Below are 25,087 nucleotides of genomic sequence, written 5' to 3'. Positions count from 1 at the left end.
AGGGTGGATTATACAGGGCTAATGACTGGCACTTGCCAAAACCCAGGCATCACCCCCCCCACCCCTCCTCCTTTTCCAGTGAAAATGCTTTTAGACAGACAGACATCCCCCCGCAAGGCCAGGCAGCTCTCCTCCTTAAAACTTCCCCTGCCCCTTGTCTCAAAACATGCTTCTCAGGCAAGAAGCAGGCAGCCCTTGGGAAATGCAGCCACCTATGGGGAGGAGCAAAGAACTTCCTGCTTGCAGGCTGCTGGTAAGGAGCAGGGGGTGGGCTCCACAGAGGTAGCATAAACCCTGGCTGCTTGGGTGACCAGAGAGGGGGCCAAGGTTCAAGGCATTTCGTGGTGTGCACAGAAGTCTATTGATTTGAGAGGAGCTGCTTGTGGAAGGGGCTCTGGAAGCTGGGAGCTCACAGATAACTGATACAGCTGATCCAAGAGGCGAGGCAGAGGGAGCAGCTGGGGCAGTTTTCCACTCAGCACAAAGCCCTAATTGAGCACTCCACATCCTCCAAGTGCTGGGCAAACATTAGTCACCTGGAGATTGCCCTTGGGAGCGGGAGGGGAAGGAACTGGGAACCTGGGAGCCTCTGAGTCAGCTGTGCTGGAAGGGGAGGGTGTGGCAGGGCCGGGGCAGCCAGCCAGCCAGCACACTGGGCATTCAAGGGTCATCCCTGCACAGACAAGCAGGACCAAAGCTCTATTCTGCAGGCTGCATCTCATTGCAAGGCCTGGCTGAGGCCCGGCGCAGTCAGCGGAGGGAGCTGTTGGATTGGGCCTTTAACCCCCCGACCCCTGGTGAGGGTGGGGCAAACTGGCCATTCACTTCCCACAGCCAGGAGTGGTCTTAAGGGGAAGCGAGATGGCCACCGCTGGGCACGTCCGGCCTAGACCGGCAAGGCCGCGGTTTCTAAAAGCGGAGCCGTGGGACTTGGCGATTGTCGCTCCTCGTGGGCTCACTCGCCCTGTCTGCCCTGCGTGGTATCTCCCTGCCAGGGGCGGCCCTTCCCAGTCACTCCCCTCCTCCATAGCCACGCACAGCTACAGCCACGGTACAGGCAGACATTTATTTGCCAGGTAACTACAAAGCTTTCCAGCCCCAGCTGGGCAGGCGTAAGGCCTCCCCCCAGCAAGCAGGAGATGGGAGGCAGCAGCAGCATTTGCACCCAGGGCTGGAGACGGGGTGGCATAGGAAGCCTTGCACTCGCCTGGAGTTCCCCCTCCGTGACTGAGGTCAGAGCCGCTGAGAGAGGGTCTCCTAGCAGCGGTCGGAGGCAGGGGTGGTGCCGCTGGGCTTTTTCTCCTGCGCACACCCTGCTGCTCCAGCCAGGCACGGAGGGCTCCGCTCCCACCTCCTGCAGCCCAGGGAGCCGCTGAAGCAGGCTCAGTGGGGCCAGTGGAGTTCCCTGCCTCTGCCAGACTAGTCCCAGAACTAAACCCCTCTCCCCACAGCGGCCCTTCTGCCAGTGCACGAGGGGCTTTTCTTGGCTTAGGTCCACCCCCTTTTCACGCGACACAAGCTGGAATGATGGTGCCGTTTCACACTGCAATCCGTGTGTCCACCAAGGGGGTTACACCGAGACAACCAGCCAGGCTTCGGTTCACACAGGAGCTTATACTAAACAACCTTTCCCACGCAGCGAGGCCTCGGAGAACCTGAGCTCAGCAGTGGGCCCAGACCGTCCATCTTGCCATGCTGGAGAGCGGTTCTGGGCCCGAGGCTCCGCCCCAGGATCCAACCCTGACCTCCAGCCACATGCGGTGAGTCACCAAGCCCTGGGCTGCTGCCCTAGCGCTCCGACAAATGCCAGGTCTGCCAGTAACTTGGTTGCCAATAATAAGCCTCCAACTTCAACCAGGATCAGAAACACAAAGTAGGCGCTCAGCACCCCCCCATGGCCGTGAAGCCACCGACTCAGCTGGGGCACGCAGCCGCCGAGGGAGATGATACTTTGAGCTGCAACCTCCTCCATGCCGAGGGCTCCGAAGCCACACTGGGAGTTTGTGATGGTGCCATTCTCCAGGGGATTCAGACAGCAGGAAGCGGGAACGCCGCAGGCTTGCACACCTGGGGAGCTGCAGTTAAAATACCTGCGGGTGAACAAGGAGAATCCGTCAGTCTCTCTGGGGGTGACTCGAGGACCCAAGTGCTTGTGTGCTCACCACTGCAGGAACTGGCATTGCTCACTACGAGCAGAGAATCCTGAGCTGCAGCTTTGGGGTCCATCTCCCATGGCCAGGAAAGGCTGCAGTGGTTCTAGTCTGAGACCCCTCTGCTGAGTGGGCCATGCTGCACTAGGCTCGAATCGGAGCACAGGTCTGGGGCTGGTGGTTGGAACCTGAACGGGAACGTTACCTGCCAGCACCTGTCTCAGGTTGGTTTAATGGTTTCCTCAGCCCACCCCCACTCCCACACCCCACCAGGAGATAAAGGCTCCCCACCATACACAAACGCACCAGCCAGCCAAGCAATAGAGGGCAGGCCCAGAGCCTTGAGCTTGCACCGGGGATTCCCTGCCCTGCCCTGCCCTGGAGTTTCATCAGGTTGTTGTAAGAAGAAAAAGCAAAGCAAAGAGCCTCCCTTGCAGGAGAAAGTGGAGAAGTTTGGGGCTCCAGCACTGTAGACCAGCATCTTCCCATAGCCCAATCTCATCAGCTCACTCCTCGTGTGAGAACAACAGCTCTGACAGTGTCTATCCACCCCCCAGCTCTCAGTCCACACGGAGAGCCGCCCTATGGAGGCCAGGCCTACAAGTGCTTTACAAATACCTTGTGGAGATCTATACTCGCACTCAGCAAGTCAGATCACAATACAGAAAGGAGGGGGCACAGATTGTGCCTTGGCTGGTAAGTTTCTATGAGCTTTGCAAGGAGCCTCCACAAGATGCAGCATAAGCGAGGCTGAAGGCATATGGCTGTACCACGCCCCTTGCGAGCACTCAGCCTGACATGCTAGGAAGCTGCACAGACAGCTGCAGCATGAGCTTGTAGCCAGGAGCTGAGCCAGTCACTGCTGGCTCTCCTGCTTGCAAAGAGAATTTGGACTAGGAATGCCACAGTGCTTTGCTAGGCTGGATAAATGGACTGCCCAAAGCCGAGATTTTCCACTGCCTCCCAAGTGAGCCAGACAATGTGGCTGTACCCCAAACCTTTGTACTCACACGTTCATTTTCCAGTCCTGGTAGGACTCCACGCCACAGCATTGCAAGCCCATCTGAATTTCGTCCATGATGAATCTCAGATCTGGGTCATCCTGGTACCTTAGGACAGCCACCAGCATGGCGTTCTGCAGGGAACCCTTGATCTGTTGTCTCAGAGAATACAGTACGAGCCCACCTAGAATCTCCAAGATGACAAAAGTGATGACTCCCCCAGTAAAGAACTTCAGCAGGCAGGTGTTTTCATAAAGCGCTCCCATGCAGCCTGCCAGAGAGATGGTGCTGACAGCCAAACCAACCAGGACAAAGAAGAGCATGGGGTCAGAGCCTAGGTGGGCTATACGCTCACTTACCAGGGACTCCTTGTCCAGGAGCCCCCAGATCCCAAAGGCCAAGATCAGCAAACCCAGCACAGAGAACAAGAGGTTCCAGAGGAAGGTCAGGTACTTAATGCAATAGCTGCAGGAATCCAGGTTGTGGCCGGGGGGCAGTAGAAGATCCCATTTTCCTGGGTGCTTCTCAGGCAATCCAGCGTCTGGGTCTCCAGTGGGAAAGAACAGGGGGCCACGGACATTGGATGAAGAAAGCAGCTTGTCCGGTTTGCGGGTCTGATTGGTGGGAGAGAGAGAGAGAGAACAGATCATTTCCTGGCTTAATGAGGAGCAGAAAAGCACAAGCATGTCCTCTCTTCTGGGAAGCTTTGTCCCAGTGGGGCGCTTGGACAAGATTTGGTCTTGGCTAAAGTTTTTCTCTGTTGCACTTAAACTTTATCGCTTTCCCCATCCCTCAAAACTTTTTGTTTTTTTCAGCCTCCCTCATTATGAGCCTTAAGCAGGATTTTAATGCACTGGGTTAAGCCTCGATTCCCCGGCACAACTATTGCTTAAGGAAGCGAACATTTCAAATGGCCTCCATTAGCATGGCAAGCCCTTTGTGGTAGAATGGGGTACAGAAGAGTTGCAAACTGTACCTGGATTTGCCAGTGGAGAGAATGAACGTGCTATGACGTCATAGGAGCAATAGCTAGATCTTCAGCTATTTAATTCCTTCTCATACAAAACTGGCACCCCATTCAGTCAGCATCCAGCTTCCTGAACAGCCTCTCTTCTCGGCTAATCTGCAGCCATTGTGCATGACACTGTGTGAAATGGGTCTGATGCTTCGCTCCAAAGCTCTCAGACACCGACTGTGTTGTGTGTCGGAAGAGTGAGGAGTCTCAGGGCACAGCAACGCACCTGCAGTGTTGCCAACTCTCAGGATTTTGCCATGATAATTATTGTTTCCTTAAAGCCCCAGCTCCTGGAGTCAAGTGGCGACGTGATGACTCCAGCCTTCATTCCTTAAAGGAAAAGTAAGTTTCTAGCCCTCGTGGCTGTGCAGAAAACTCCCAGGTGTGACCCCCCTGCCCCCCCCCCAGGCACCCGAAGGCTCAGAGAGCAGAAGGCCAATAAATGAACCCCACAGCTATTGTTTTTACTTCCTCTCCTGACTTTAAAACCAATCTCCTGTTTTTTAGTGAGCCTGACTCGCCGATTTTTGAACGTTTGACGTTGGCCGTCCTGCACAGGGCCATCAGCTGCCCCGGTATGGGGTAGTTAGCAAAGGTGAGGGGACCAGGGACAAATATCCTGCAAGTTTTATGTTTGGGGGGAGGGTTCCCCAGAAGGAAACGTGTCCAAAGCTGGCCATTCTCTCCAAAGCTGTGAGTGCTCCTGTCTGGGCTCACCACTGTTGCTTGAGCTGGGAGAGCAGGAGCAGGGATCCCTCGCTGCCAGGAGCGAACAAGGAGCCAGGCTCCTTAGCTGCAGCAGAAACTTGTGGGGTGTGCAGGGGAAAAGAGCTTGAACTGAAAAAGAGCAGCTGTGGCAAGAGAGGCTTCAGAGCTCTGAAGAGAGGCTGGTGTTTGCCCAGTGCCTGGCTCTGCGGGGTCCGGGCCAGGACTGGGCTGCAATAGGGCTAACAGAAGAGGTTGTTCCCTATAGCCTGTTCTCTAGTCACTGCTCTATTACCAGATGGAGGGCAGCGTTTCTTTAGCAGTTGTTCTCCCGGGGCTGCACAAGGTGGTTACTGCCTTATACCTGTTTGTTAATACAAAGCCCATTTTAAAAAGCCAAAGTGGAAGCCGTAGACAGCCCCAGAGGCCTGCGGGTGGCACGGTCTACAGTGGTTTTGCTTTGCCTTGCTGTGATCTTTTGGTTTTACTCCAGCGTAAGTGAGTCATTGCTTACATGTGTGATACTATCTTCCCCAGTCAAACCCAGAGGGATAGGACAGAGCAATACAGTGCTCTGCTTTGTTCCCTTCTGGCCTTCCCTTCCAAGCTCCCACATTTCTCTGGGACGCTCCCTCAGGCCGCCAGGACGGTGGGTCACCTTGTTACCCCCCTGCCTCAGTGCTAAACTGGGGGTCAGCCCCCCAGCCTGTTTGCCCCCCAGACAATCTGCCTGGAAGCTCTGCCCTTGGCATACCCCAGTCCCCAAATGCCTCAGAAGCCTCTCGCTGCAGTGTCTAGCCCCAGCACTGGACACTCACAGTGACCACCAAGGCCGCTGTCCCTGAAGAGACAGCGTACACACAGCCGGATGGCTACAAGGATCCAGGCCTTTGTAATAACATCACACAGCGATCTAGTTATGGTGAAAGCAAATACGTGTTTATGAACAAAGAGCTGAGAGTGACCGTGTCACTTGAGTGTCGGGCCCGGACAGTGGAAAGAGAACAGTTACGTGCCCACATATCTAGACAGGGGACACCATCATAGGGCCTAATCACATCAGCCACACTATCAGAGGCTCGTTCACCTACACATCTACCAATGTGATATATGCCATCATGTGCCAGCAATGCCCCTCTGCCTTGTACATTGGCCAAACTGGACAGTCTTTACGTAAAAGAATAAATGGACACAAATCAGATGTCAGGAATTATAACATTCAAAAACCAGTTGGAGAACACTTCAGTCTCTCTGGTCACTTGATTACAGACCTAAAAGTTGCAATTCTTCAACAAAAAAACTTCAGAAACAGACTCCAACGAGAGACTGCTGAATTGGAATTAATTTGCAAACTGGACACCATTACATTAGGCTTGAATAAAGACTGGGAGTGGATGTGTCATTACACAAAGCAAAACTATTCCCCCCTCTCTCCCCCCCCTCCCCCACTGTTCCTCATATGTTCTTGTCAACTGCAGGAAATGGCCCACCTTGATTATCACTACAAAAGGTGTTTTTGGGTTTTTTCTTTTTTCTCTCCTGCTGGTAATAGCTCACCTTACCTGATCACTCTGGTTACAGTGTGTATGGTAACACCCATTGTTTCATGTTCTCTGTGTATATAAAATCTCCCCACTGTATTTTCCACTGCATGCATCCGATGAAGTGAGCTGTAGCTCATGAAAGCTTATGCTCAAATGAATTTGTTAGTTTCTAAGGTGCCACATGTCCTCCTGTTCTTTAAACTGATTAGTGGTTCCCTTTCTGAGTCAGTCCAGGGAGGCTTCTTCCCAGGATTCCTTCTTGGACTGAGCTGCCAGTTTTCAGTCATACCAGGATCCAGGCTGCTCTGATTTCTCCACGCCCTCCAAGGGTTTCCCCAGCAAATGGAGAACAAAATGTTCCTTTGCATCTCCCTATATAGCCCAATGTTTCTTGTCTTTGCTCCCACGGTCAGGATGGCCCCTGGCGTTCACACTCCAGTCTGCTCTGCCATGTCGGTTTCACAGCCTCTCCCAACCTGACTTAATATGCAAATGGTGCTTCCTTTGCCTGGCAGAACAGCTGTTTGTCCACTCTGCCTTGTTCCAGACTTGAAAACATTATTTCCATACAGATACACAATTCCCTGTACAGTGTCAGTACAGACAATTCACTATGATGCTATTGACCGGCGTGCCATCAGCTTGCCTTTGATACCTTACATCACTGTTTGGGTAAGCACCATGACAGCAGAGTGTTAGGTATGGCGAGTTTGTCAGGCCTGGTAGGACTTGCTGACAGAGTAGTGAACCACCAATGGGCCTCTGTGTCATGACAACTCACTGGGAAGCCTAGCGGAAGGGTTTGAGTGAGGGACAGATGTTGGGAGGAGGAACCCTTTGCCGCCACCAGAAGAGGGGGTAGGCTTGCTGATTCCAGCCCAGGTGCTGGAGACAGAAATCTGAACCCAGCCTCATGACGCCACATGGCAAACAAGGCCTCTAGGTCCACTTTAGTTTGCTCAGCCTGATGCCAGACATGATTAGCGTTAGTGGCAAGCATAGGAAGGGAAACACACAGCAGATGGAGAGCAGAACTGGGGGGCGGAGTGGGGGAGGGAGTGAATGACTTTGGGAACACGTTGTAACCTTAGAGATTTAAGCCAGGGCAAGAATCCGGCTCATCAGCACAAGTCAGGAGTGGCTCTTGACTTCAGTGGAGATGCTCCAGATGTGTCCCTCCCTGACGCAGAACAGAGCTTAGGATTTCGTCTCCCCTTCCAACCCCCCAAGAAGAACACTGGAGTCTTTTATTTACAGGAGCTCCTAAGACCCCTGAAATCAGTTCCGGGTTTGAAGTTAAGCTGAGTCTCAGAGCGTGACCCCCACATACTCCAAAGAGAAGCACAAAGCCAGCATGTAACCCAAACCCAGGGTTTACCTCTGGTAACAACGGGCTCCTCTCATCTTCTTCCACCTTCACCTTCCTGAAGGAAAACCGCGCAACAAAGGGGGCGACAAGCATGAAGAGCTTCCCTCCTGTGCTTGCCAGGCCAGGTCCAGATGTCATCTTGCTGCAGGCGTCCCCTGCTTTAGCAGGCAGAAGGATCCACAAGCAAGGCGTAGTCAGAGCTCGGGGCTGGGCAGGCACTTCAGTCAGGCTCCTATCATGTGAGAAGTCACATTTCATGGCTTAAGTAGCCCCTGCAATTAAAGAGGCCCATGCTGACTTGTGTGCCCTGAGTATACCAGTTCTTGAGCTTCTAACAAGCTGTCTTGCCATATAGCTGTGCATACTTCAAGGTTATTTGGTTAAATGGCTGCAAAAAGAAACAAAGCGACCATGTTAGGGCTGTAACTGGCGGGTAATTACTAAGAACAAGGTTCTCGGGAGATCCCCCACAACATCCTTCCTTGTTGTCATTTGGCTGATTGTAGTTTATTTTATTATTTTGTAATGTCCTTTCTCTAGCTGCGTCCTTCCCCTGGAGGCAATCAGAGCTTTATTACTCCAGCCTGGGGTTTACCTGAAGCAGTTGCAGGTATGCAGTGATGTCAAATTAACTATCCTCAGGGGATAGAAGCAGGCTGAGAGCTGACCCCTGCTCTGACTGCCGTCACTTTCATCCATTTGGCCCTGTGAAAGAAGGTGCTTTGCATTTCTTTAGCGGCCATCGGTAACATTTTCGAAAACACCTAAGGAAATCAGTGGGCCTTGGCCCCCTAAATATCATGAAGGACATGAGCCGATGTGACTTAGGAGCCTCCATCAAATTTCCAAAATGACTTATAAGGAGATTTTCAAAGGCACAAAGAGCAGTTGGGCACCCAACTCTCATTGAAGTTAATTTAGGCACCTCATTCCCTTAGATGCCTTTAAAAATCCTTTGGGGTCAAATTTTGGGGTCAAATTTTCAAAGGTGCCTGAAAGTGACATAGGAGCCTAAAGCCAGATCTCCCTTAGGAATGATTTGCCAGGGTAGCTGTACCTGTATATTATACCAGCAGCACGGTCCTCCTCTGCGTGCTGCTTTACAGCCACCAAGCTGCATTTTTGCACTTGATTTTGCATATTCCAGGCTCCCAGCAACACAAACGCTACTGCTGAAAGTGCAGTTTTGCCACTACAACCGTGCCTACATAAGAGGCTTTTGCCAGCCCAGCTCTGTCAGTCAGGGATCACATCTCTGCCCCGCCCTGCCCCACGCAGTAGCCTAGACCTGGCCTTAGTCCCATTTCCAAGTGACTTAGAGCTTATTGCAAGTCAGTGGCACTTAGGCCTGGTCTGTTAAAAATTACATCAACTTAGCTACATGGCTCAGGGCTGTAAAAGGAAATTTCACTCCTTGAGTGCCATAGTTAGGTCAACCTAGCCCCGGCGTAGATGCAGCTAGGTTGAAGGAAGGATTCTTCCACTGGCCTAGCTACCACCTCTTGAAGTGGTCTGTTACCTACATAGAAAGAAACCCCCCTTCCACTGATGTAGGAACATCTAGACTATGGCAAGCAGCAGCGTCGTAGGTGTAGCTGTCGCAGCTGTTGTGTAGACATGGCCTAACTCCCTTTTCAGACTGGGAGTGAGGTTCCCAAGTCATGTGGACACCTTTGAAAATGTTACCCTGTATCTAACCTGGCCCAGTCCTGTAGAACAATCCTGGATTGCCCCTTATTATACACAATTCCTGCTCTCTTCCAGCAGGCCCCTTTGTGCACACGCTAACAGGAGAATTGACGGGTGCTGAATGAACACTTCAGTCCCTTCAGCGGATCGCTACTGGATGTCCCTGGAGAGGGAGGTGATGACTGACATCCTCCCTGCTTTTCACCTGCTCCCCATCCAGAGCTGAGAATGACAGTTCACAGCGGGCCGGCCCAGGGCCCCTCCGGTCCAGGACCCAGACTCAGAAGTGGTGACCGCTTTGCTGAGCCAGGACACTGCTGGGCTGCCCCATCAGCATCACTAGGGGTCAGAAGCAGGGATAATTCTCAACAAGCTCCCCACCCATCCTCATATTTATGGCACAGCCCCACTTCTCATGCGCTTGCAGGGGGATGAAAGAAGCCAGAGGTTATGAAGAGCACTGGAATGCAGTAGTGACATAGCATCATGACTTGGTCTCATTACTAGCTGATTTTGTGGCACAAGTGATTTCATCCTGCAGGACGGACTCGAGAGGAATGGCAAGCTCCTGCTTCATTAATGTGAATTACTGACATGGGTAACTGGGCTTCTCTTGAAATGTAGCCAGACTGCAATTCGTGGCAGACGGTTGCTTCTTCAAATAGAAGGCAGGGAGTTAGTTACCCCTCTGGGATCTGCGCTGACTTCTGTCATGCTAAAGGACACAGCTCAGGGCCTTGGTGTGAGAATACAAAGCCCTTGGTATTCCAGGCCCTAAATATTTCAGTAACCACCTCTCACCCAGATCTGTCTACAGTAACTGAAAGGCCCGAGAGTTCACCGGGGCTGTTCCCCTACATACCATGACCCGCCTCATCCCAGAGTTCCTCTTTGTCAAGGAACATGCCTTTTTGAAACATATGTGACCTGAACTAGCCCAGACTTGATGGCTGCTGGACAGGCTGCAAAAGGGCTTAGGGGAAAGGTGGAGGGTATATTCCGGGGGGATGGAGGGCACAGAGGGGACTGTCTTGCTGTTCTGATTTATTGCCTGCCTGATTTAATTAATTATTCGTCTACGATTTGGTTTTTTGGCTGCTGGGTGGGGATCATTTGTGCCTGCAAGACTAATTCATTGCTGGGGCTGGGGCTCCGACAGCCATTTGCCTTGGCATTTCATAAAGTATTCTGTATTTTACATCAGGGTAATAATCAGTACTGCAGACACCAGTGGGTCCGAAGAGCTAAAGAATCATCTCCTTTGCAGCATGAACAGGGCCTGCCCCAGATCTGTTCAGTGTCAAATAACCATCTGAGAGAACCCCCAAAGTCTGGCTGGCTGCCTCCTGCCTTGGGCCTGGCTTTGCCCTCAGTCACAGGATCAGTCAGAACTGAGCTGGGGGTCAGAACCCTTCACACTAGGATCATGCCTGGGTGAATGGGGGATAGAAGGATGGGGAGGGAGTGCCAGGGGGAAGGGAGGAAAGCATTCTATGGGGTACCCAGAGAAGTTATGGGACGGGACCGGGGGAGATTCTGTGGAGTACCCGGGGAGGAATTATGGGGCGGGACCAGGGGGGGTTCTGTGGGGTATCCAAGGAGGGGTTATGGGGCAGGACCGGGGGGGATTCCGTGGGGTACCCGGAGGGGTTATGGGGCAGACTGGGGGGTTCTGTGGGGTACCCGGGGAGGGGTTATGACGGGGGGTTCTCTGGGGTACCCAGAGGGGTTATGGGTGAGACTGGGGGGATTCTGTGGGGTAACCAGGGAGGAGTTCTGGGGCAGGACCAGGGGGTGTTCTGGGGGGTACCCGGAGGAGTTGTGGGGCGGGACCGGGGAGGGTTCTGTGGGGTACCCGGAGGGGTTATGGGGCAGGACTGGGGGGTTCTGTGGGGTACCAGGGGAGGGGCTATGGGGCGGGACCAGAAGGGTTCTGGGGGGTACCCGGAGGGGTTATGGGGCGGACCGGGGGGGTCCTGTGGAGTACCCGGGACGGGCTATGGGGCAGGACGGGGGGTTCTGTGGAGTACCCGGGACGGGCTATGGGGTGGGACCGGGCGGGTTCTGGGGGGTACCCGGAGGGGTTATGGGGCGGGACTAGGGGGCGATGGGGCAGGATCTGTGGGTGGGTCGCGGCTCCCCGCAGGGAGCCGGGAGCGGGGAACGTTGCTGCCCGGAACCTTGTTGTCGGGGTTGGCGGGCGCGGGGCCGCTGACGCCGGCGCGCGCGGAGCGGGGGCGCTGGAGGCCGGAGCCGGGGGACGAGGCGGCCGCTCGGGAACCGGCCCCGGGAGCAGGCGGGCGAGGCCGGGCGGGGCCGCCAGCGCCATGGCGGAGACGATCGTGAGTCGGGGCCGGGTGGGTGAGGCAGCAGGTCGGCCGGGGCCCCGAGACCCCAGCGGCTGGGGCGGGCCCCGGGGCAGCCGGGCGGGGCCCTTCCCCGGGAACCCCCCGCTCCCCGCCGGGCAGGGCCCCCGACCCGGCCCCGCGGCCCGCACCGAACCGGGGAGCGGGGAACCCCGCCGGGCCCGCACCAAATACCCCACCGGAAACAGCTGCCGACCCCGGGGCCCAAGGGCGGCAGCCCCCCGCCCTGGGCAAGGGGGGCTGGAGTCAGCCCAGCTGCTGCTCCCCCGCGCAGGCGGCCGCGTGAGACCCTCACGCCTTCCCAAGGGGCGCAGAACCCCCCCCCCCCAGCGAGGGGGCGATTCCCCCCAGCGAGGGGGCGATTCCCCCCCTCCCTCCAGAGCGGTCTTGGCGTTGATCGAATCACAGACTCTCAGGGCTGGGGGGGACCTCAGGAGCCATCTCGTCCCACCCCCTGCTCGCAGCAGGACCAGCCCCAGCTCAAGCATCCCAGATGGTTCTCACCATCTTCCTGTTTTCCTCAAGCCTGGCTCTGGCAGACCCTAACAACGTTTTTCACCTTTAGGGCCCATTTGAAGGCTTCTCCGCGCCCCCCTCTGTCCCGTCCCGTTTCCCCCCCCGGCTTTTACGTTTTGGGCTGGGGATTGAGATGGAGACGTTGCGGGGGGGGGGAATTAAAGGGTTGGTTCCATTGGGCTGGGGGAGAAGGACTATATCCACTGGGAACATTAAAATACCTCTTCCCATGAAATGGCTTGCTTGTGTGCCTGGAGCGCTTGATAGGCTTATTAAAAATCACACTAAATGTAACCTCCCTCTTTCCCCCACTAGATCTCCGTCCAGCATAAACAACAGACATGTTATGTCATAGTCTGTATCTGCACTAGTGAGGGAAACTGCAATGGACAACCATGTGCAAAGGTTGTTCAAAGCACAGTTGTGATTCCAGTGTGGACAGTGCCTAAACCCTTGTGTACTCTGAACGTTTTCTTAAAACACTCCCACCAGTACTGCAGCACCGGTTCTAGCCGTGTTGGGAGTACTCATATTGGACCAGCTGCCAGCATGTTTACCACCCTGTTGTCTAATGCAGGTCTAGATGACATTGAGATGAAAATACTGATGTCTAGGAGTGACAGTGGGAGAATTCCCCAAGTCAGAGACCCCTTTGGATGGGGGCAGAACCAAGTTAAAACTCTGTTTGAAAGCCACCTTCTGGCTTTAGCCAAAATTTAGGCTAGAATGCTGTTTTTCAAATGCAGTTTGGCTTCATCCGCATGAGTTGATCATCCATGCTAGAAACTGGTTTAACTGGAACTGCATATAAACACAGTTCCTTTACTCTTTGTAAAGGTTTATCTCTATAGGCCTGTAATTTGCCAGTTGTTAGGTTGCTAAATCAATTGATCTCGTTTGTTGCATGCGGATGCCCAGTCTGTCCTTGTCCTCTAGTGTGTTCTTCCATGTTAGTTATCCTCTTGCCAATGGAGAGAGACCTGGGTATAGAAACTGACAAAACAAAAAAGTTATTGAAAATGTTTGGAAAAATTCTGGAACCTTGCAACAAAACAGGGTTTGTATTTAATGTTTTTTTCTCAAGCCTCCAGGCAAGCCCTGCTGTTGAAAACAGAGCGTATCCATTGACTTCCCAAATCACAAGCATCTACGCTACTCTTGTAGGCAAGACTTTGGCCAACAGTGACATCATCCAGGAAATAGATCCTATTAGGCCTCGTGTGTGTGTTCTTGGGGGCATCTTTGGTGAGGCAGCAACTGGCAGCTGTCTTCCTCTCAACATCTGGATGTTACAGATATTGCCTTCTTTTTAGCATTTTCTTGGCTCACCTGAGCAGCAGAAAACATCTTTTTTTTTAACTGAGTTATGGCAAAGTATTCCTTTTTCTCGCCCCAACACTTCATGTTAGTTACTGTGACATTGATGCGGGAGATCTTGTTTGAAACACTGTCCTGAACTGAACGCACCAAAGTAAGATACACAGCTGATTGGTCATATATTGCTATAGAAAAGGTTCGACTTAGGACCCGGTGGTTTAGCTCTACGCTGCCATTCTAGTGCCAGGAGGTTAAATATTGTCTGTTCTGATCTCTGGCTAGCTCCAGTGCCACCTGGGAATTGTGTGGAGACATCATCTTCTTAGCCAATGGCAGAGAGAATGCTTCAGGGTGTTCAACAGCCTGAGTCCCATTAGCCCATCAAATAGTCTCAGTAAGCCCCACAAGTGGGAGACACTTGAACATTTTAAAAGATCTTTAGAGCCTTGTTTCAGCATTCTTAGGCTGATTAAATGTAAGTAGGGGGCTTTCCAAGCAGGAAATGCAGTGTGTGTTCAGGTTCCATGCGTGTTAGAAAAATCAAAGCAAGGTGGGGGTTATCCCATAGTCCTTTAGGTGCACCCTGAAATATAGTATTAATGAATCTGGCCCTCACCTGTGTTGTGCACACTTCTCTGAGGGAAGAGACAGTGCAGCAATTTGCACTCAAACAAGAGAGTAGTCTGTTACAAACATTTCCTGTTTCATGTTCCATGTATTCACACACAGAACAGTGGAGTGGTAATACATGAGAAAATAACTTTGAAGGAGGGCATTCTGGAGCACTCTGGCAGCCTCTTGCTGTCACATGTCAAGCTATGCCCGGCTGTCTTTCAGATTGGTGTTTGTAAGAGCAGCCTGGCTCGTCACTGCATATCGTCCTGCTGCTTTGTACTCTGGGCTTGCAGCAGCTCTGACGTGCTGGCAGAGCTTTAGTCACTTTCACACTCCTGAGAAGTGTAAGACATACTGACAGTTGTGCCACTGATCCACAGCCAAACCTGCCTTTATGGGAACAATTGCCTTTGGCCCCTTTTCCCAAAAGCAGGTGGCTTTACTCATCTCTCCCATCCCAAATGGAGGCTTGCAATGGAAATTCTATTAACGTTCCCCAGTAATGCCTCGTGCCCCAATGACTTAAAATTCTCTTATTCTCTTAATTGGAAATAGATGCCAACTGTCAGTAATGTGGTTGAAATGAAATAACACTGAAGATGACCCTTAATACTGCAGGTTATCCAAGTTCCTCTGTAAAGGAACTTGGGGGATTGACTAAACTGCTCTCATAAAAGCTTTGAGTTATCCTCTAATAATGCTGCATGTTTTGCTTCATGTCTAAATGCAGAAGTTTCATCAGAAAAATAAGCTCAGTGCCATCATTGACTTTTTAAATCTGTTTGTAAAAATGCCTTGTATTTCAGAGTAAAGTATCTAGCAAATAATGTGAAATTATTGGTTTTATGCTCTGGGTATGGTAGGTAAACTTCCCCCCCATAATTCTGTAATTGCATCCTAAGAATGACTTCAGTAATGAGAAAAGGGTGTGGTCAGGGTGAGAGGTTGTGATGATACTTGCTTTGTTTCATGTCTTCAAAAGTGGGGAACATCTGTTGCTCAGAAGCGAAACCAGGACAGGACATAGTATTGCTTTGTTGTGTGACCGAATATACCTTTTAATTCTCCACAGATAATCCGTGTCCAGTCGCCGGAGGGAGTGAAGCGCATCACGGCAGCAAAACGAGAAACAGTTGCAACATTTCTAAAAAAGGTATCCTGGCTTTCAGCATTTCATCACTTATCTGCCGGTTTCCCTGCTCTCTTCTGAGCATAGCTAGGATAGTGCTCTGGCTGCCCAGAATTTAGCCACTCCAGATGGCTGTGCTTTTGGGAACTACTTCGCTTACTGGGTGTATACACAGAGACTTTCTTTAATGACTGATATATGCTCAACTGAATCAGGGTAGCCTGATGGTGGTTGCGTGGATCAGCATGCATTAGCCAGAACAATCTCTCCACATTTACACTGAAACTGGCTTTCTGTGTTAAACCCAGTTTTGAAACCCTCATCCCAATTTATGTGAACAAATTCAACCTCAACTTTCTCAGGTGTGATTTTCTTTGTTGTTTTAAAATTCTGATAAAGCAGTGACTGAGACGGTGTTCGAGGTATGATTGCTTGAAAAATCAGTTACGCTTCATTGTTTGAAAACTGTTACTTTGGGTGATGAGACATGATTTGTTTTTAAAATGGGTTGGACTGTATATTTTTTGGTCTGTACATCTATACAGGAATTAATACAGGGAAGTCCTGTAACATTTTATCAAAACTGCATTAATTTTACATGCTTTCACATTCCATTCCTCTTGTTGCTAACAGTATGTGCAGAGGGAGTTAATCTGATTCCTTTTCCACCTTGATACTTCCAGTCATGTCACCAACATCAACCCTGGTTCAATGTCACCGAATAAATCAGAGACCTGAAAAGAAAGAACTACAATGTATACACACAAAATTACGTTAAATGCTATAAATAATGGGCTTGTGGGGGAGAAGAGATTGAGAATTAAATGGGAAGTGTATATAGAGAGTATTCAATATCTGCCGCAAGTGATTGGCCTTTTTAGACATCATTTGAGTAGAAATTAACTGTTAGCTGTTTACTTTGCTCCTTGAGTACTGTTTTGTGTTTTCTGTTGCAGTGTTCTTTGAATGCCACAGGGGCTCTTCCAACATAGTTTTGGAGGTTAGGGAAAGATATTGAGCAATTTTGAGATCCTTATGTGGTCTTTTAGGAACAGATTGCTGGGGGAACTAATTCCATAACTGGAAATGTGAGGAGCACATAGAGTTAATTTTATATTGGGTGTCAGGTGGTCATCTTTTGTTTGATACACAGATGGTTAGTGTCTCAAATTCATTGTTTTAGAGGGAGCAAGAATCTCAGATATTTTGCATTCCTCCTACAATCTTTTTTTTCCTCTCCATCTCCTGGGACATTGGGAGTAACATGGAATCTTTAAGGTCGGTGCTTTTCTGTTAGCAAGAGGAATATTTTGTTTTATTGTGTTCTTAATCCTTCCCTCCAAACTGCCTGGATTTCACTTTACCTTGCTAGGGAGGATGAGCTAAGCATTCTGTGATTTGTGCTATGGGGAGATACTCTTTTTTTTCTTTCTTATACAGGATTTATTCTAAGAGAGACATTACAGGCTGTAACACATCAGTGACTAGGCTTCTTGAATCTTAATGGGTTTAGGTTTAACTACTCAAATGCCAATATGTATAGAGAGTGTTTCATCTAACTAGACAGTTGTAATTTAAACCTCAGATTATAGCTTTTTCTGTTTATGATTAAATTTAATCTTTTACTTGACACCTTAAGAAAAGCTTGTATAGACTAAAGATGAAGGACAGGCAGAATTCTGTTAAAGGAGTACCTGCTTATTGGAAGAACGTTCAAACATATCTTCCTCAAAACACAAATCTCCTTTTCACTGTATTTGTCATAACTTTCTTTGTAGCATTTGCTAATTATTGAGGATATAGTTTATAAACCAGGGCTTTGCTCCTTCCTGGCCTGTGATCTCCTCTTAGTTGATCCTGCACAAATACTGTATTAATTTCAAAATGTTATGCCATAAGGCACTTAATAGTTCTGACACTCCATCTTTCAGAGCACATAACACCATATATCCCAGGCCAGGATACTCAACTAGATGGACCAGTGGTCTGATCTAGTATGGGAATTCCTCTGCTTCATGCAGCAAAAGCAGAATCAGTTGGCCACCTACGTTCAGGTTAGAACTTTAAACCTGGGAAAACCTGTAATTTTGTTCATAGTTGTAGAATTTGCTTCCTCCATAATATACGAGGTCTCTGACCTGAAGAGCTGATGATTCACTTCAGGCAAGTAAAGTACGCAAGTTAAAGGGACAATTTAGAAATCACATTCCTCTGAATAACTTACCTTCTTTTGCTAAAATTCACACCTCAGTTCACTATAACTGAGAGGTTAGAGAAAACAAACTGTATTCTATCGTTTTCCATTTTACTTTGTGTGCTTGGCAGCATTTTGTGGATCGCGTGCTTGATTGTGTCCTGTGTGTAGTCCATTTACTCTGTCTGTGGGTTTGACAAAAGCAATGCGGGAGAAATATTTTTTATATATATAAAAAAAAAAATGAAGCTACAGAAATTGGCAGAGGGACTTAGGGGAGCAGGTACAGCACCTGAAGCTACTTCTAACTCAGCTTTTAAGTTGACTAGCTCTTAAAAAATCAGATGTATAAATGGGCAGAGATGCTACTGAACTGAAGTCAACATTGCAAGGTTAAGAGAAAGTGGGTTTTAATTGAGGCACTTAAAGGATGAAAGGGAAGCTGTCTGGTAGTCTGAAGGAAGAGGCTTTTGCAAGAATAAAATCTAGCATAAAGAAAGGCACATGGTCAACAGTGTAAAGAAATGAAAAAGGGAGCAGAAGAGAGTGAAGATTGTGTGGAAATTTGTGACTGAGAAATGAGAGCAGAGACGTATGTGAGGCTCTTGAACAAGGAAGGAAGGAAGGAAAGGGGTTTGGGGTGGATTGGGGCGAAGGTGACTTGGTGGGTGCAGTATTCCGCAGAAGCTGGCATGGGAGAGTGGAGATTTGGATAATAGTGACTGACACTTCCCCACCCCAAGTGAAGGTCGCTTGGTTTTATAGTAAACACTCAATGTTTTGTATGTATTTTATTTACTTCTGTCGTTGTCTTTATGACCTGCATATTTCTGTCAGCTCTTGTTTCTGTCAGCTCTGTCCATATTTCTGTCAGCTCTTGTTTTCTTGTAAATTCCTTGTTAGGTTTTGTGTTTTTTAGCTACCCGACAATCTTCTCTACACAATGGGAGGATGGGTTCAGTTAAAATACTGCTAGGCCTTTCCTATTTTCTCCCCCACAGTGAGGACACGCATGTGAAGTGTTCTGTGTTGTCTCATTCATCTCTTATTTCCTAGGTTGCAAAAGAGTTTGGCTTCAGGAATAATGGCTTTTCTGTGTACGTCAATAGAAACAGGACTGGTGAGATCACAGCGTCACAGAACAAATCCCTCCATCTACTGAAAATCAAGTAAGTTCTTGACAGAGAATACCAGGGATGCAGAGAGAACGTTGTACAGTAGAATGTGCCTTACCCCTTTTGGCAAACCTGTCTAATTTCTCCCTTCTGTGCCTATGTGGTAACTAATGGACAACACTACAAGCTTCAGTATTCCCTGCAATTGTCCACTGTCACTGAGTCACCAGGTCAATGCTCTGGAACTACTCTGTATGAAGCCTGTCAGGACACTGGGGGAGCCGCCTCCTCTCTCTGAGCATACTGTCTCCAGGGCAAGAAGCCTACACAGCTTCGACCTTCCTGGGTCTGACCTCAGAGCATTCAGCATTTCCTTACCCACCGTGCTTCCCGCAGCAAGTCTGCCCGGGCGGGGCTCCTGGGGAAGCCAGAGGGCCCTGCACCCCAACTCTGCAGTCAGACGTGACTCTCAGCCAGCCGGCAAAACAGAAGGTTTATTAGTCAACATGAATACAGCATAGAACAGAGCTTGCTATTACAGAAATCAGTGACTTTCAGCCAATTCCATCTTGGGGGCTGTGGGGGGAAGGGAGCCCAGAGCCTGGCTCTGGTCCTCCCCGACTTCCAAGCCAGCCCAGAATGACTCGCTTCCAGCTGCCTGGCCCCTGCCCGGCCCATCTCGGTCTCGCTTCCTGAGCCAAAAGTCACGTGGTTGCATCCCCCTCCTGAGTTTCAGGTTACAAAGAGGCGGCTATAGCATCATGCAGGCAATGGAGCAGCCTCCGCAAAAGTCACACCCCCTTATCCTCACCACCTAGGAATTGGTGCAATACACAGGGAAACTGAGGCGCACACCCCATTCATGCAAAACAGTAAGACACACATAGGTTCTCATACAACATAACAAGGGAAAATCCCCACTTCGTCACATTTGTGTCAGGTCTGTCACTAGTGACGAGGCAAATTGGATTGGTTTCAGTATTGTGGAAATGTGGGCTACCAAAAGTTACTGTCTGTGGCAGCCCATGGTAGTCACCTAGCTTAGGGTTTTATAGTGCTGCCCACCACTGTAATAAGCCTGTACCAGACTCCTCTTTTGCTCCTCTATAGCCAAGAGGGAATTGCATCATTTTTTCCTCCTCCCTATCTTCTGCACTCCTCCACCCACTCTGCATTGCTGCTGGAGTCCATTTCGAATGAGCCAGAGCTCCAGCCCTCCCTAGTCAGAGATTATTGGCAATCTTCTTTCAGCCCACCCATCACCTTTTCTAGTGTGGGTGTTGGTGCAAAAGGAAGGGCACCAAACAAAGTTAACTCATTTGTATTCCATAATAGTGCAAAAAACACCTTCGGAAGACACCTGACTACAAGTGTAGGCAACCTAGTTAGCCCTTTGCCCTGCTGAAGCTGTTGTTTCTCTCCTTTTAACCCCTTCCACTCTGTTCTCTTTGTTTTTCTTTGGCTCTGTTCTTGGTGAAAGCTGCCTCTTTATTTTGCTGGTGCTAGAGGCAGAATTCAGCACCAGTGTTTGAGGGCATCCTGCAAATGGGCAAAACAGCAGGCGCACTAGCTAGCTGGCGAATGAAATGGCTTTGGAAGCTGGTTGTTAGTGTTGTGCTAGGTCATTTATGCTACTCGTGTCTCCAGATTTCAGGTTCTGGTACCTGGGAAGCTGTGGTAAATGAGCATTAGTGAACGTACGTTTTATAGTTACATGCCAGTAAGGAAGCTTAGAAATTTCATCAGGTAACTCAGACAGAAGCCGTAGGTTTCTCAGAGTGGATACAGTGAAAATTACGGTCAAATGAGTTATTGCTGAAAGAAAGGGAGGTGAAGATAATGTATCTTGAACTTTACTCCAACCTACAGAGCGGACGCTTTCCTAATGGCTCGTTTGCCCCACTGTGTATGTAGAAAGTTAGGCACGTTCCAAAGCAGTGCTTGTTTCTCTTTCTCCTCACATAGGCATGGTGATATGTTGTTCCTCTTCCCCTCGAGCCCTGCTGGCTCTTCCTCTGAGAACATGGACACCTCTATCTCCCAAGGGCTGTTGCGCCCCTTGGGGGTCCCTCACTTGGTGGAAGATGAGATCGACCAGTACCTAATCAAACAGGATGGGAAGATTTACAGGAATCGAGACCAGCAACTGTAAGTACTACTGTGCTTTCCAACTAGATTCTGTAGTGCTGACCTCATGCTTGGTGGTTGTTAACATTTACAATAATGTCCAGTAGGAAACTGATAACCAGTAAGTGTGTTAAACGAACAGCCTTCCTTCTAAACCGTACACCACTCATTGCCCCCCCTCCCCCCACTTCTTTGGAAATATGCACAAGGAAAAATAGATTTTGCTGTTATCCTAGAAAGTTAAATCTGGGCTCTGGCAAGCCAAGGGTGCAAGCAGATTCCAAACCGTAGGGCCTTTGCCAAGAAGGACCTGCTGACAGCCACAACCTGTTTAAACCAAGGTGGCTCCAGCTGAAGTGCCTCTGATGATGATCTCTATTCCCAATCCCTTCACGGCTATACAGATTAAAGTCAGCACCTTGACTTCTGTTTAGAAATGTACTGGTAGTTAGTGCAGAGTGCGGAACAATTCTGGAATATGCTCCCAGTGTGACACCTGCCTAATAAGCAGCGGGCTGCGTTCTGAAGTAGCTTCTGTTTCCATATGGTTTGTGTGTATTTCCTGTAGTGTGTGTTACATTAATCCAGGCTTGAGGTGACAGGCATAGATAAACTGTGGCATAGTCTGGATCCCACATGAAAGCCACAAATGGAAAAAATCCCTTTTAGCCAAGGCTGCTACCTAGGCATCCAGGAATAACAGAGGATCTTGGTTGCAATGGATCATGCACGCCCTTGGTCAGGTGCTCTGGTTGTTCCCCCAGCCCACTAATGTTCCCCCTCATGCTCAGATTAAGCCACCACAGCTATCCCTTGTTACAAGATACCTGTGTGCTTGTGGGGGGCTTGTACTTGCTGGGAACCTTTGTCATCTGAGGTCCAGCAGTCTTTATAAAGGCAAAATGACAAGAGTCAAAGGAGTGTGTGGAAGTGTTGTTTACCGGCTAGCCCAGGGGACTGGGAGTCAGGACTCCTGGACACGATGCCTAGCTCCCTTCCTGGTCACTGCAATAATTTCTTGTGCCCTCTGTTTTCCCTTCTATAAAATGAGGATATCTGCTTAGCTCACGGGAAAGTTGAGACATAGTGTTTATAAAGTGTGTTTAGATAATCCTAGCCCTTATATATAGTGCTTATCAGTAGATCTCAAAGTGCTTTACAAAGGAGGTACCTTTATCCCCATTTTACAGATGGGGAAACAGAGGCATGTGGCAGGAAGTGACTTGCTCAAGGTCACTCAGCAAGCCAGTGTCAGACCTGGGAATAAAACCCATGTCTCCTGAGTCCCAGTCCAATGCTTTGTCTGCTAGACCATACTGCCTCCTGGTTTTGACTGAGAGGCGCTCTGGATGAGCAATGTAGTATTTGTTCCCATAAAAATAAACATTCAGGTATTTTAATAATGCCTTAAATGTAAACACACCTTAACAAAATGTTCTCAGGCCGGGTGGTCACACAGCATTAATTGGGGAAAAGATATGGCAATAATTGCCAACACTGATTACTATTTTCACTTACCCTCAGACTTGGGACTAGATCCCTCTTTGTGAAGTAACTTCTCAGAGGTGTTGAGCAAAGATTTAAAGATGAGCAGGACTTTTTTAACCTGAATGCCCCACCCGGCTCTGTTATGTTGTCTTCCCATATGGTTTGATCTTTAGTGCTGCAGCAGAAGGGAAGATCAGAAAGGCGTAGCCTTTAAATGGAAAATATTGTCTAACCTTTTCGAGCGGATGATAAATGAGGGAAATGGCACATTAATCTTCAAACAAGAAAGGCAAAACTCTTCACTTCTTGGTTTAAAAAAACCCCAAACCAAAACCTGGGTTTAATGTGACCACATTTTTCAAGAGAAGAAAGGTATTCTTAGCAGGGAGTCAAAGCACAATGACAGATATTTATGATGATAAAAAATGTATGTCCAGGGTTGTGCCTGTGTTTGTGGCTGCGTATCAATCTAAACTTGATGGGAGGCTGGCATTCTGCTGAGTGCATTAGCAGCCTGTAGTGGTCCTTTACCGTGGGAGATAATGTTCATACAAACTTATTAAAAGCAGTGCTGCACTGGCTCCCATCCATATCCTCCTAGTGAGAGCCAACAGCCATGTTCATCTGCTGGGGTTTGCTCTTAAGAACCAGTACTGACCAGTTCTTAATGCCCTGGCAGAGCTCTTGTGGGTTCTAAGGAGATCACCTCAAAAGGGGATTTTTCCTTGTCTTAACTTTTTGGCCCAACAGGATTTTATCAGTTAGATAAGGGCATATTTCACTGTGTTCCAAGAGCATCCTTATGTAACTGATAAAGGATGAGTGTGTTGGTCCTCATTTCTTTAAAGTAATGCAGCCTCCCCCTTCCTCTCCCCCCCCAAACACCATAAAGCATTGTGTATCTGAGTTGAAACACTGCCCTGAATCAGAGTTCTGCAAATTCAAGGATTATAATCTGAAGCCTGTGCATAGAGCTGTTTAACTAGTGGAACAGGTGTGTTAAGAATGTCTGATTGTGACCTCAGACTTGTAGGTTAAATCCAAGATCTTGCTCCCAATGTATGTGAAATTATTTTTGATTCCCTCCTCTCCCCCATGTTCTATCTCACAGTGTACCAGTAGATGCTCATGGCCCAAATGATTATCCAAACATTCGAAATCTCTACACTATACAAAGAGTGTAAAGTCTGGCATGGAGTATCTTTCCCATTATTAAATGGAATCTTTTGTTTCTCTTCACACAGATGTCGACATGGCCCTTTGGGTAAATGTGTGCATTGTGTACCACTAGAGGTAAGGAGTCAAACTACACACTTTAACCATCACTTATTTATGTTACTTTCTGAAGTTAAACTTCTTTCTCTAAACTCTCTGTACCTGCTTAAACACTTTTTGAAGCTTTGTAATGGTAGCAGTTCTGAGAGGCAAACTCCTTATGTGTTACCTAAGGCCTCCCGTTCACACCAACAATAGCTAAAGAAACAAAGTTCGTCCTTTGGCTATAATGCTGACCTAGGATTTATCATGATTCATAGGATCATAGAATATCAGGCTTGGAAGGGACCTCAGGAGGTCATCTAGTCCAACCCCCTGCTCTAAGCAGGACCAATCCTGAATTTTTGCCCCAGATCCCTGAATGGCCCTGAAAGGATTGATATCCCTCCCCCCCAGGGCATTTGTTTTTCTTCGGTAATGAATTTATCAGAAAATACTTTTAAAAGCCCAGGCAAACTTTTGTGTGAGAGGTTTTATCTTCTCTCTTCACTTTCACTCTGGATCTCTGTGCCTCTCCTTGCATTCATTTCACTCTCCTTTCCCCTCCCCCATACGGATCTCAGTGCTTCTCCTCAGATTTCTACTGCACCCTATTTAGATTGAAAACAACCATAATGACAACAGATACTCTCAACTGTTTCCCTGGTGCATGCAGAAATGGTTCCCCCCAAAAGCCTACCCAAGTGAGTGTGGTCTCTTCCACCCCATGAGTTCCGAACATTCTTTATTAGGTTGTTTGATCAGCTGGTCTTTTTATTTGTCATTATTTTAAAAGCCTTGTGCCTTTGAGGCTAGCTGTGATTTGTGGAGAAAATCTGTGTTTTGAGCAAGTATGAAGCAATATTAAAAATAGTGTGAAGTCCCAGTGGTTCTGTCACATGAAACAGGAACTGCCATGAAAAAAAGCCCAGAGTTTCTTGATTGTTTCCACGCCGGGAGCCAGTGGAAAGTTGAATTTAGAACACTCATTTGTTCAGTGATCAATGTATTATCAGACAGGTGTTTGACCTGGCTCTCCTTTGTGTGGGTTTTTTGGCAGCCTTTTGATGAAGATTATTTAAACCATCTGGAACCTCCTGTGAAGCATATGTCATTCCATGCCTACATCAGGAAGCTGACCGGAGGAGCAGACAAGTAAGAAACTCACTGCAATTAAGGGAACCTTGTAGCTACAACAAAGTACACAAACCTTGCATGAGTGTTGTTGGTAATAGCTATTATACGGTAACCCTGGGGGATATGAATCCTAAGAAGTAGCTTCACTTTAAACTGTGGCAAGGTAATTGCTTACAAGCAGCATTGCTGAAGTTGGGAGGAAGATCAGGTAGAAGGAAGAAAGGGCACAGTATGATCAAGAAGCCAGGAGTCGACCTTAGGGCGGGATGGACAGTGCTTTGGTGGATCAGAAGAGCTTTTAGACAAAATCCACTTCTACTTTTCAGTTAAGTACTAAGATTTGTAGAAAATCAAAA

General features: G+C 48.9%; 2 protein-coding genes across 2 annotated transcripts in view; one reads left to right on the top strand and one right to left on the bottom strand.

The window, feature by feature from the left end:
• Positions 1-1,089: 1,089 nt before the first annotated feature.
• Positions 1,090-8,044, bottom strand: TSPAN10 (tetraspanin 10). Its single transcript, XM_048817743.2, has 3 exons — positions 7,794-8,044; positions 3,161-3,765; positions 1,090-2,090 (listed from the first exon to the last, which is right to left on the bottom strand). Exons 1-3 carry the CDS (start codon positions 8,040-8,042, stop codon positions 1,766-1,768), a joined length of 1,179 nt encoding a protein of 392 aa, XP_048673700.2. The 5' UTR covers positions 8,043-8,044; the 3' UTR covers positions 1,090-1,765.
• A 3,654-nt stretch (positions 8,045-11,698) lies between these two features.
• NPLOC4 (NPL4 homolog, ubiquitin recognition factor) overlaps positions 11,699-25,087 on the top strand; it is a 42,244-nt gene continuing 28,855 nt past the window's right edge. The window contains exons 1-6 of the mRNA XM_048817718.2: positions 11,699-11,815; positions 15,360-15,440; positions 18,667-18,779; positions 20,691-20,873; positions 23,585-23,633; positions 24,655-24,749. Of these exons, the coding sequence (XP_048673675.1) occupies positions 11,801-11,815; positions 15,360-15,440; positions 18,667-18,779; positions 20,691-20,873; positions 23,585-23,633; positions 24,655-24,749 (536 nt within the window). The 5' untranslated portion in view covers positions 11,699-11,800. The remainder of the gene's footprint in view (positions 11,816-15,359; positions 15,441-18,666; positions 18,780-20,690; positions 20,874-23,584; positions 23,634-24,654; positions 24,750-25,087) is intronic.

Source organism: Caretta caretta, chromosome 14 (genome assembly GCF_965140235.1).
Source record: "Caretta caretta isolate rCarCar2 chromosome 14, rCarCar1.hap1, whole genome shotgun sequence".
Lineage (NCBI taxonomy): Eukaryota > Metazoa > Chordata > Testudines > Cheloniidae > Caretta > Caretta caretta.
The sequence above is the reverse complement of the archived record's forward strand: the minus strand, read 5'-3'. Positions and strand labels throughout refer to the sequence as shown.

Coding starts and splice junctions, on each gene's coding strand:
- TSPAN10 (XM_048817743.2), bottom strand. CDS start 8,042: ATGAAATGTGACTTCTCACATGATAGGAGCCTGACTGAAGTGCCTGCC. Junction 3,766..7,793: donor GGAGCCCGTTGTTACCAGAG/GTAAACCCTGGG, acceptor CCCACCAATCAG/ACCCGCAAACCGGACAAGCT. Junction 2,091..3,160: donor CAGGACTGGAAAATGAACGT/GTGAGTACAAAG, acceptor GTTCACCCGCAG/GTATTTTAACTGCAGCTCCC.